The sequence below is a fragment of the Kryptolebias marmoratus genome, linkage group LG16, assembly GCF_001649575.2.
Source record: "Kryptolebias marmoratus isolate JLee-2015 linkage group LG16, ASM164957v2, whole genome shotgun sequence".
Lineage (NCBI taxonomy): Eukaryota > Metazoa > Chordata > Actinopteri > Cyprinodontiformes > Rivulidae > Kryptolebias > Kryptolebias marmoratus.
Genome location: NC_051445.1, coordinates 31,937,878 through 31,949,804, shown reverse-complemented (window position 1 = coordinate 31,949,804; position 11,927 = coordinate 31,937,878). Strand labels below are relative to the sequence as shown.

General features: G+C 42.8%; 1 protein-coding gene and 1 long non-coding RNA gene across 2 annotated transcripts in view; one reads left to right on the top strand and one right to left on the bottom strand.

Annotated features, from left to right (window-relative positions):
• LOC119617772 overlaps window positions 1-818 on the top strand; it is a 5,130-nt gene extending 4,312 nt beyond the window's left edge. Inside the window, exon 2 of the long non-coding RNA XR_005234177.1 lies at window positions 399-818. This is a non-coding gene — a long non-coding RNA (uncharacterized LOC119617772). The remainder of the gene's footprint in view (window positions 1-398) is intronic.
• A 734-nt stretch (window positions 819-1,552) lies between these two features.
• Window positions 1,553-11,927, bottom strand: part of LOC108228907 (ectonucleotide pyrophosphatase/phosphodiesterase family member 2-like) — a 51,114-nt gene continuing 40,739 nt past the window's right edge. Inside the window, exons 6-10 of the mRNA XM_037980339.1 lie at window positions 9,520-9,655; window positions 8,224-8,301; window positions 7,990-8,122; window positions 3,737-3,890; window positions 1,553-2,620 (exon numbers count right to left, since the gene is read on the bottom strand). Coding sequence (XP_037836267.1) covers window positions 2,450-2,620; window positions 3,737-3,890; window positions 7,990-8,122; window positions 8,224-8,301; window positions 9,520-9,655 — 672 coding nt within the window. The 3' untranslated portion in view covers window positions 1,553-2,449. The remainder of the gene's footprint in view (window positions 2,621-3,736; window positions 3,891-7,989; window positions 8,123-8,223; window positions 8,302-9,519; window positions 9,656-11,927) is intronic.

Here is an 11,927-nt window from a genome sequence, read left to right as displayed (position 1 = left end):
GTTTAGCTTAGCTTATTTAGACAATTAGTACCTGTCATTATCATGTTCTGTAACTCTGTCTGTAATTTTGTTCTGTGTTGTAAAGCACTTTGAGTCGCCTTGTGCTGAAAAGTGCTATATAAATAAATGTACCTACCTACCTACCTAACTACCTATCACATATCTTCATCAGTTTATCGTTAGTATGATTTATTTTGGATATGTTTAGTTAAGCTTTTTACAACCCAGTTTCATAGCTTAGTTTTTCATCTGTTTATGTTACTTTTAATCATTTATTTCATCTAGATTATCGTAGCTCATGTTTTAGATACGTTTAGTTTAGGTGTTTGTATTATTGTACAGTATGTTTCATGTTACTTTTGCTCTGTATCTTTTGTTTTTTCATGCTGTAACTACAGAGGGTGACCAACACTTTGGCTTCCATAACCACCATCTACAATTCCCGTTGTCTCACAGGGCCAGGAACCTTCCGAAGGACAACACCCACCCTTGTTTCCATCTTTTTAACCTGTTGCCCTCTGGCAGGCATGACAGGTCCATACTAGCCAAGACAATTAGATTCAGGGACAGTTTCTTTCCAAAAGCTATTACGATGTTAAATTTGAAATGCACTAAATTAACATATCTGTCTTTCTTTTTGTCCTAATTGTATAGGACCCTTATACAGCAGTTTTTATTGTATTCATTTTATTTTGAGCATATGATCTATGTATTGCCCTGTGTGTACTTTGAGGGAGTAGTTTCTAATTTCGTAGTACTATGCATACTGAGTATGCTGTGTATAATGACAATAAAGGCTTTCTGTTGTATTCTTTGAACCGCCTTGTTGCTGAAAAGTGCTCTATAAATAAATTGGACTTGACTTGAGCTTATGCCACAACTGGTGAATTCCCTCTGCACCTTCTCAGAGGAAGATCAATGAGGACAATACTGGACATCCTGTCTGGACCTAAGGACAATGGACAGTACGACCATGTTAAGAGAAAAGTTAGCTCTGCAACAATCCAAAAGTACACTTTAAACACACTGAGAGAGAGGAGTCACTGTTGGAGCTAGGGTCTGACTGAAGAAGCCTTCTCATAAAGGAAAGGGAGAGACTGAATACAGCCATCTTGTTAGGATCTGTCCCTTTTGGTAATCTTTTGTGTTCTATTTTTAATTATGTCCTGTTTATGGGATGTGTAGTTCTGTGTGTTTCTGAGTTATCTGTTTTCATCCTTGTGTTTCTTTGTGTGGTTCTGCTCCCTGTGCCCTGTGTTCCTTGTTTAATTGTTTCCAGTGAGCCTGCCAGCCCCACTTCATGCTGCCATCTTAGTCAAACTTCTTTCAGATGCTCAGTTTTTGGTTGTCCACAGCGGATCATCTGCCACCTCACCCTATTCCAGCATCCTCCTCTGACACACTACACTTCTTTCATGAACCTTCCCTGAGGTCTTCCTCTTTTCTTCATCTTTGGCAGCTTCAACATCCTTAGCCACAACACTAGACTTAGTAAAACACTTTAGTGTTGGAAAAATGTACATAACATAAATAGATTAATCACACAGGGTAGGTAAATTACAGAGTTCTTTTTTTCTAGAAAAACATAACTGAATAAGTGTAACATTATTGTTAATGTGCACAAAGTAAAATTAAAACCACACCAGTTAAACATGCACACACATATTATAATAATTCCATGTTTCTTCCTCATACAGTGTGAATTTAATGAGTAAACTCAAACCTCAGTAAATTAATGGGCATAAATTCCAGTCACATATAGTTTGTGCTTGTAAATCAGAATGCATCCTTGTGAATTAAGTTTTGAAACCTTGTAAACCAAAATGTCACAAGATGAAATTCTCAGATGAAGTTCTCATACATTTTGGTTTACAAGATAACAAAACTTATTTCACAATTACGGAATCTGATTTACAAGCACAAAATACATGACTGAAATTTGTGGCCATATAAGTTCAAGGCAAATAGTTCCAGTTTTACAGCCTTTGAGATCTCTCTAAGACAATAAGATATCTCACAACAAAGGTTTAGTTTTATAAAATATTTTTTAAATACAGAAGACTTTTAAAACAAATGTAACAGTTTTTCTTTTAATTATTACATTTTTTATGCAGAGACCTTTTTAAGATAGCATCTTAAACCATTATGAATTGAGTTAACTCCAAAGTGAATCAGTTGTACATGTAAATCCAAAGTTTACTTTTTGAAAGTTTTATTAAAATCTGTTCAGTGATTCATGGGACCTTTTGCTAATGGTACAGACAAATGAACACACACACACAGATACACACTGGCAAAAATATTATGGCTCCTTTGCCTTCAGGCGATAATGAAGGAGCTGATAATGCAGAGCAGCAGATGAAGTGGAGAAAACAGAATCTCCTCCTGGCACCATATACTGTACACCCACCCAGCTGTTTAAAGCTCATAAACATGAGAGCAGCAGGGGTCAGATCTCACTCTCGTAAGTGTGCATGTATGTCTTGAGAGAGAGGATTTCCGTGTAGCTCCGGGTGGTTCTGCGGTACAGGTCCAGGCCTGTGAGGATCTCCACATCTCTGACCCGAGCCGTGTGCATCCTCAGCAGGTCCTCCACCCAGCGGGACTCGTCCTCTGAGCTCTGTGGGGTGGGGGGCACAAACATGTGGTCAGTATGTGGACCAAAGTACAGCATGTCCTTCATTTCCTGTTCTTTCATCTTTGACACCTTTAAATTTTAGGACGTTTATGATGGCAGCTGATTGTAAGCAAAATAATAGAATTTTATATACAAAGTTTTTACACATGCAGGGAATTTTCATTTGATTATATGGATCTTAAATAAATACTGAGTACTTTTTGCTGAAGCAGCATTTCATTGTGCTAAAACTTTCCCCATCTCTGGATAGTCAATGTTATTTTCTACCCATGTTGCAGTGTTTTCCTACTTTTTAGGATTTCTACACTTAACTACATTTTTTTATTGTGTACATTCTAACACTTACAGTGCCTTGAAAAAATATTTATACCCTTTTCCACCTTTTGGGGTAAAGATTTATATTTGTAAAATATTTTGAAAGCCATGAATAATTTCCCACTTTCTTTGGTCTATCACATCAAATCCCAGTAAAATACTTTGAAGTTTGTGATTGTAACATGACAAAATAGAAAAAGGTTCAAGGGGTATGAAGATTTCAAAGCACTTTAAAGCTAAGATATCCCTGATGCATCATACAGTTCATTCTAACAGATCTATCTTTTTGAGCAGTTCCGTTGTTTCAGTTTGAGGTCATTATCTTCTTGCCGAGACAAATTATGGGAAAAGGTAAAATTTTCCTAAAATCCTGGTGCCTCTGTTGTGCTGCTGCTGGAGGAAAGACACCAGCAAAGACTTTAGAGAAGCAGCTGTTGATGCCTAATATCAGGGAAGGATCATTTACAATTTTGAGTTGATCATTAACAACTGAAAAGCATTTAGGACAGCTGCCAATCATTCCAGGTGCTTTGAAGGAACTGATTCTCATCCCAGCCACTTCCCACTTGGCTGTGAACTTCCTTAGCTAAAGCTAGAGGTCATAGTTGGGTTAAGCTCGAAGCACCACATCATCCATAAAAAGTCCAAATCCTTTTACTACCAAACTTGACACCCTCCACTCCTCAGCTGTAGGAGTGGAGGGTGTCAAGTGGAGGGTGCTTTTATGGGCAGACCAATACATGGTCTTTAATAACAATGTAGATGTAGAGTGATTGTCCTTACGTTGCAGGTCTCATCGTTGTTGGGTCTGTGCGGTAGGATAAAAGCAGCACTATTAAGCGGTCTGTTGCATGAGTCTGCAGCCTGGGTAAAGTCCAAACAGCTCGTTAGGACCACAAAATAGTGTGTAGGGATGAGGACTGTTCCACTTGTGTATCTAAAGAAAGAGTTAAAAAAGTGGATGTGAATCGTCCATTCAGCTGGAAAAAAATCTACCTACGACATTTCAACAAACTACTTTATGTTCTCCAGTGTTATAAATGCAAACATAATGTTACAATTGTGTGAAAGGAACCCAAAATGCAGACTAATATTCCCAAAAACAAAACTGATTTATTTACTAAAAGGAAATTAAATGGCTGATGTTGCAGCAAAACACAAGGAGATACAAGGAGCAAGAAAACAAAAACACACATCACAGAGATAATGAACCAGTGGGGAGTGAGTGACAAGAGACAAGAGAAACAACTGTGAGTAAGTGGGAGATGAGCTACAGCTGGAAGATGATGAGAAACGGGTGAGGTGGGCGTGGCACGCGGAGCAGAAATCTAGTGAGCTGAGGGCAGGTGAACAGTGGTTCAGGGAGCCAAAGTTACCACAGTAACAATGGTTCTTTAAATCCTGGATGACTGCAAGAGGCAGTGCTTAAAGCACTGAATGATCATTCTTGTGCAGGCACAGGTCAAGCATTTAATGTCCACAAAGTCACGTGTGACCCAAGTGAGTCTATATAATCACATGACAACGGTAGCTCAGTCCCTCGATCTTCTTGCGAAAACACAATGATACAGAGGGACCAAGTGCTTTGGTGGTCATCAAGGATTTACAGAATCGTAGTTACAGTCGTAACTTTCGTTGTATTTCATCCTTAATGACGGCCAGAGGCGGTGCTTAAAGCACGTATACCAAGAGAGTCCCGAAGGATCGAAAATAGACAAAAAAGAGAAAAAGGTGAGCCCACCTTACTGAGATGGAGAAGGGCACTGCAACAAGATCCCCTCCAATGGGTAGCGAGCAGCCACATTCACTCTGTAGAATCTCACAAAGGTATAAGGAGAAGCCCAGGAGGCAGCAGCACAGATGGCCTCCAGTGAGACTCCATTAATTGCCGCCTGAGAGGTACAAAGGCCTCTGATGGAATGACATTGCACCCCCGCGGGAGGTTGACAGTCGCTGCTTTGAAAGGGCCTGCCCATTACAGGGCCTGGCGTAACAGACAAACAGGTGCAGACCGGCCGTCACCCTAATGTATGTCTCCAGCGCTCAGACAGGGCATAGGCAGTCGCTAGTACCCTCTGTACAAAAGCAGACAAGTTGTAGGGGCATGGAGCAGTTTGCAGATGAGGCCACCTTAGGCAGGAACTCTGCACTAGGCCAAAGGATGACACCCGAGCAATCAGGGTTCCATCAGCAGTAGGAGGCATGGACCAACAAGGCCTGATGGTCACCCACAGATTTCCCTGAAGCCATAGCTAGGAGAAATGCTGTCTTCTCAGAAAGGTACCCAAGATTCACCTCCGCCAGGGGCTCGAACATGTCTTTGTGACGGCCCACGGTGTCACCATCCAGCCCCACATGCCAACAAGAAATAGCAGCAGTATATACCTTAAGCGTGGATGGAGACCGACCTTGGTTAAGTAGCTCCTGGAGGAAGCTAAGAACAACAGGAACAGGGTAGTGGACCAGATTCTTATTCCAGGACCGGCACCAGCTGTCGAAAACCTTCCATTTATAAATGTATAGCAAACGGGTGGAAGGGGCCCCGGCATTAGACATGGTATGACCTACCTCTGCACCATATTGTGAGAAAGTGACACCGGGCCCTGCAGCGGCCAGACCCAGAGCTGGAGGCGACTGGGGTTGGGGTGCAAAATCCGACCCCTGAGCTGGGACAGAAGGTCCTTCCTGGGGGGAAGGGGCATTGGAGAGCTGAAGCAAAACCTGTGCAGCAGATGAAACCAGGTCCTCGTGGGCCAGAAAGGGGCTACCAAGAGGAGACGATATCCTCCCTGAAGGACCCTCAGAAGTGTTAGGCCTATCAAGGGTAGCAAGGGAAAGGCATAGAGCAGAGTGCAGGGCCAGTTGTGGGCCAGTGCATCCCAGCATACAGGGCTGTCGCTGTCTGCCAGAGAGAACCAGAGCTTGCACAGTGTTGTCTCCTGGGAAGCAAACAAGTCCAAATCTGCTCTGCCGTACCTCGCCCAAATTTCTTTTACCACATCCAGATGGAGTCTCCACTCCCCTGGAGGGGGGTGCCGTCGAGACAGAAAATCGGTGGTGCTGTTTAGCACCCTCAGGATATGGGCTGCCCTTAGGCTGGCAAGGTGGAGGGCTGCCCAAATCAAAATCTTCTGGGTCAGCTGTAACAGTGTCAATGACTGAGTCCCACCCAGGTAGTTGATGTGAAACACCACCACAGTGTTGTCAGACAGTACCAGGACATGCTTGCCGCGTAGGCCCGGGAGGAAGTGGAGAAGTGCCAAATGCACAGCCTTTAACTCCAAGGAATTGATATGCTCCCCTCTCTGTTGCGGAGGCCATGTCCCCCTTGCAACCTGCCACTGCTATGATGCCCCCCAACCTGTGTTGGACAAATCAGTGTAGACAATCTCTCTCCGAGAAGTAGAGAGCCCAGCGGAACACCCCTTGTGATATATGTCCTGCCTCGCCACTGGGCAAGGGACACAAGGCACTGCAGGGACACCCGCAACTTCTGGCGTCTGTGCGCAGGTCTTGCTGGATCCAGCCCCAGGCTGTTGAGCCACATTTGTAAGGGCCACAGAGACAGCAGCCCCAGTGGAACAACCGTAGAAGCAGCGGTCAGCATGCCTAACAGTCGGAGATGTGCAATGAAAGGATGTGTGAACATGGGCAGTATCTGCAGAATCCCACTCACAAGCTGTGGTGACGAGCAAGCAGTCATCATCTTGCTGTTCAGCGCAATGCCGATGAAGACAGCCTCCTGAGATGGAACTAGGGTGCTCTTTTGCCAATTTACCCGAAGACCCAAGCGGTCGATGTGATTGAGCACTTCCAATGTGTTTTCTGTGGCCTAATCCTTTGTGGGCGCACAGATCAGTCAGTCGTCCAGGTAGGGCAGAATCTTCAACCCCCTGGCCTGCAGGGGAGACAAGGCTGCTGCCACACAACAGGTGAACACCCGAGGAGACAGAGAAAAGCAGAAAGGAAGAACCCTGAATTGAAAATGCCTTCCTTGAAAGGCGAAGCAGAGAAACTGCCAATGGTGGGGCACAATTGGTACACAAATAGGCCTCCTTCAAGTCGACCACAGTGAACCAGTCGTCCGGAGAGATTGCCCGAAGCACGTCCCTAACACTTAGCATGTGAAAAGGGATGGGGGGGTGGGGGTAGCAACCAAACTGCCCACGCTGAGGGGGAGCAGTAGCCCACAGCATGGATGGATCCCAATGGCTAGGAGTAAACCCAACAGGCGGTCGTGGCTGTCCTATGGAGGGAATAAGTGGCGCCACATACTGCCATAATTGAGGTGCAGTGCCTAAGCCTGGATGCTGTGTGTGGCTCTGATGAAGCCCAGCCCATTGCTGCCTCGTACGGGTAGCCTGAGCAGAACTTCCAAGGCCTCAAGTGTGACTGAGCCAAACATCTCCCCCAGAACCAAAGGAAGACCCATTGGAGTCCTACTACAGGCCTCCGTAAGAGAAGACAGCTAGAGCCCTGCCATCAGATGTTGGCCGGGAAAAGGCTTTGGTATCAGTCTAGCAGGCATGTACCTCCTTAACATATTCCACCGAAGGGGGAACCATAAAGGAGAACCGAGTATTGGGTCACCTAAAGAAGGCGCTGGTCGTGACTGGTTGGCTCTGTGGAGCATCCAGCTGCACTCGAGCAAGGGCAATCTTCAAAGCTCCTACTACTGACCACTCCTCATCTTCCCGAGAGCCGGAGGAGGCATGTGAACCGGTATCAAACCAGTCCTGAAAATAAGTCCCGGATGCTGGTAGGGAAACCACATCCTCATCAAAAACAGAAGTGCCTGAGCACATGTCCTAACTCATAGAGCCAAACATTTCTATGGTATTAAAAATAATAAGATGCATGTTGAATGTTCCATATGCCAAGCAATCTGTCTGGAATCTGGATCTGAAGTTGTTCACAAAGTTTAAAGGTCCATTTGAATCTTGTTTTTGAAAAAAAAAAAAAAAACTAAATAAAAACCAAGACAATATGTGTAACTGTATTAAAAATTATTACTGAAAGGAATAAGTGATACCTACTCTTTTATCTTTTCAACTGAGTCTCTCAGTCCATCATAGTCATAGTCAAATATGGGTCCAACAATGACATTCAATCCATTTCTTTCCATGGCAAATTTCTTCACCAAAGTTCTCTGAAAGTAACCCCATATTTCTGTAAGGGAGTGTTGACACAGAGACAGATGCAAGAAAAGACAAACCATGTTAAAAACATTAAGCCTAAAATTTCAGTCTCATATGTATTTGATAACTTACTCTTGAATGCAGGATACATGGGCACAGTGTTTGTGATGAGGACAGCTTCATATTTTTTGTCCAAGTTTGAAGACAACTCTGGTAATAAAGAAAAATGTTATTAACACAGATCATATGAAACACAGTGGTTTTTACATGTGGTCAAGTTTATTTGCATGCACTATAGACATTAATGTAATTAATTTGGGGTTTGAAAAGATTTTTAACAAGGTGGAATGATTATACAACATACAACTTGTACCCACACTAATATTTGATTACATGACCCTTAGCAAAATGCACCTCAACCAAACTCTTTGGAGCCATCAACAAGTTTCTGCTATAATTCTGGCTACATCTTGGCAGAATGGGTAGTGTTCATTTAATTATTGGTTGGTTTTCTGGAACAGACCTGTCTTTGAAGCAATTTTCAATCAGGCTGAAGTTCATGTTTTGGATAGGCCATTCCAGAAGTTAATGTTAGCCTTATTTATGTATTTGTTTTCACAACTTTATGTAAATGTTAGCCTTTTTATTCAATCAGAAACCAGATCTGAAGTGTGTTTGGGATCACTGTCTGGTTGGAACACCCAACTGTGTCCAAGTTTCAACCATCTAGGGGTTGATTTGAGGGAAAGTTGATGAGTTTGGAGGCAGTCCTTCTCCTTCATTAGTCTATCCAGTTTGGACAGTGCACCAGTATCACAGCATGATGTTATCACCACCATGCTTGACAGGTGGTACAGTGTTCTTAGGTTTAAAGCCTCAGTTCTCCAAACATACTTCTTGTCATTGTGGTCAAATAGCTCAATTCCTATTCCTTAGATCTTCAATGAGCTCCTCTGACTTTCCCATTGTTTGGAGTATTGTGTGCATGCTGTCAAACAAATTATTTTTCTTTTCTGGCAACAAAGAACTACCAACTGCAGTTAATCAGGATCAACAACAAGACGTTAAAAGGCTCTAGTTTTGTCAAGTATGGAAATCCATGTTTTCAGAAGCTTTTACTTATTCTTCTCAAAAAACATAAAAATATGAATTTTAAGGAATAAACAGCTTAGATATCCAAAGTGCTATTCACATTTGTTTCACAAACACAGGTAATGACAGCACCTTGCATGGCAGTTACTGAATCAGAAACACACTGTAACACTTGGGAAACCTAAGTTTAAGAATGTGTTGTATGAAGGCAGATAATTTATCACAATGTGTCATAAGTCAAATGTTAGCTCAGCTCTGAAGAATGTACAATGGTTTTATTTTAATTTAAACAGTAACATAATTGTCCTTTAGAGTAATTTATGGTGGTACACTTACGTGGTGGATACAAAAAGCCATACGTAATGTGTCTCTCTGCTCTGTAGTTGGTACAGGACTGACTAAAGAGCGGAGGAACTCTGGCGTCTGGTCTCACACAGGTGGACAGGATGTCAGGCAGAGAAGACACCTCTACCTGGAAGAACACACACACACAGAGTGACACTCTGTATTAAGAAAAGGTCATGGTATGACCAGCAGAGGGTAGTGAAAGCAAATAAAATGTCCAGTCAGTAACAAAGCTTGTAAAAAGCATGCAGTCATAAAAAATTACAACAAATTACATTGACTTGAGCTGTTTTGCCTTTAATGCAGTCCTATCTTATTAAACAGATGTAGCACAGTATCTACCGCCAGCATCCTGGTAGCAGTCAGATCTCAGTGTGTCACACTTCAACGTGCCATCCCTCTTTGACACTGACAGCTGTTCCTCTCAGTGAGGGGAAGTGTGACAGCCTTAAACACGGTGCGTAAGAGTCCAAACGTTAGACTCTAAAGGCTCAGCTTCATAGGGGTGCCCAGGAAGTGTCTCATTAAAATCAAACTGAGCTAAGATCTGATCCTTGTTGTTTTTTGCTATTACATAATGCCTTTTGTCAAAGTTTATAGTTATTTAGTTTATAAGAAAATGTGCATGTTTTAAATCAACATGGGACAAGTTTTCTTTCTTATTTCCATGATATCTTGAATGCAGCATTATTATAATTACATTTTATTGAAAAATATAAGATGCTTTAAAATAAGATACAATTAGGTGTGTCTTATTAGTCCAGTCTGAAACAATTCAACATTAACTCTTGGTGAGAAGTTCACATGACATGTTCAGTAATTTGTTGATGTGTTTGGGAGGAGGGAGACACAGAGGTGGACTAACAAACATCCCACTGCCAGCACTGGGTCAAACGGCAGGAAGTCACCGCCGAGTCTGCCTCGAGTCCCCCTGATGGTCTGGTGCACTTCTGTTTTGTGGGGTAAGTTTGCAGCTTTTTTCTTACTTGCTGATGTTTTTGGGGTTTGTTAGAGTTTTTGTTTTTTGCAGCATATTTCCTTTTGCATGATTGCTGCATTTTTTCTTTGCATTTCGATTTTATTCGTTTGTGTGTTTTGGAGTGTGCATCATCCATGCGTATGAAAGCTTGGTGTCAGTCGCATGCCATGGGTCCTCCAACAGGATAATGACCCAAAACAAAAAGCTAAAAACACCCACGATGGCTCTGAATCAAACATTAGACCATTCTGAAGAGTCCTTCTGAGCCCTGATCTAAATCCTGTTGAACATCTGTGGAAGGAGCTGAAACATCTGGAGAAGGAAGCCTTCAAACCTGAGACAGCTGGAGCAGTTTGTTCACGTGAAGTGGACCAAAGTACAGCTGAAACCAGAAGTTTAAATACACTATATAAAAAGACATGCATTTTTTTCACAATGTCTGACGTGAATTCAGAATAAACTTTTCCTGTTTTAGGTCAGTTAGGATTTTCAAAATTATTTCTGTTTGCTAAATGCCAGAATAACAAGAGTGGGGATGTTTTTAAGGCCATTTTTATTACTTTCTTCAAAGTCAAAATTTTAAATGCACTTCATTATTATTTGGTACCATTGCCCTTTAACTGTATGACTTGGGTCAAACATTTTGGATATCCTTCAACAAGTTTCTTACAATAGTTGACAGGAATATTGGCCCATTCCTCCTGACAGAACTGGTGGAACTGGGCCATGTTTGTAGGCCGCCTTGCTCTCACACACCTTTACAGCTTTGCCCAGAAATGTTCGATAGGATTGAGATCAGGGCTTTGTGATGGCCACTCCAAAACATTAACTCTGTTATCCTTAATCCTCTTTGGAACCAGTTTGGCAGTATGCTTCGGGTTATTGTCCATTTGGAAGACCCATTTTCACCCAACCAAGCTTTAACTGTCAGGTTTTCAGATTATACCCAAGCGAGCAGTTCGGCAACAGACAGACGCAGAAACCAGCAAGTAACGGGAAGTGAATTTATTTACAGTGCAATGGGACATTTACAGAGGGGAACCGGAGCCAGGACCTGAGGAGCAGAGAATGAGATGAGTATGGGATCGGTGAGGAGAGGAACAGCAGGTATGGCACAGGTAATGTTCCGTGTGGTAGTTCTTACTGAACAGGTATGAGTCCAGAACACAGAAGAGATGACGAGATCGACCCTTGTCCAGTGGTGGTCCGGTGTAGGTTCCAGAGAGCGGGTCCAGGTGGGGTGAGTATTTCCCGAGTGCAGGTAAGGTGACGATTCTGAAAGCGACTGACCAGTCTTGGAATCCAGGAGGCAGTAGTGACAGGGACAGGCAGGTTCAATTGAGCAGGTGAGTACTTAATTAGGCGACAGGCAGTTGAAGACAGACCAGACTGGTTCCAGATGGGCAGGTAATCCTGAACA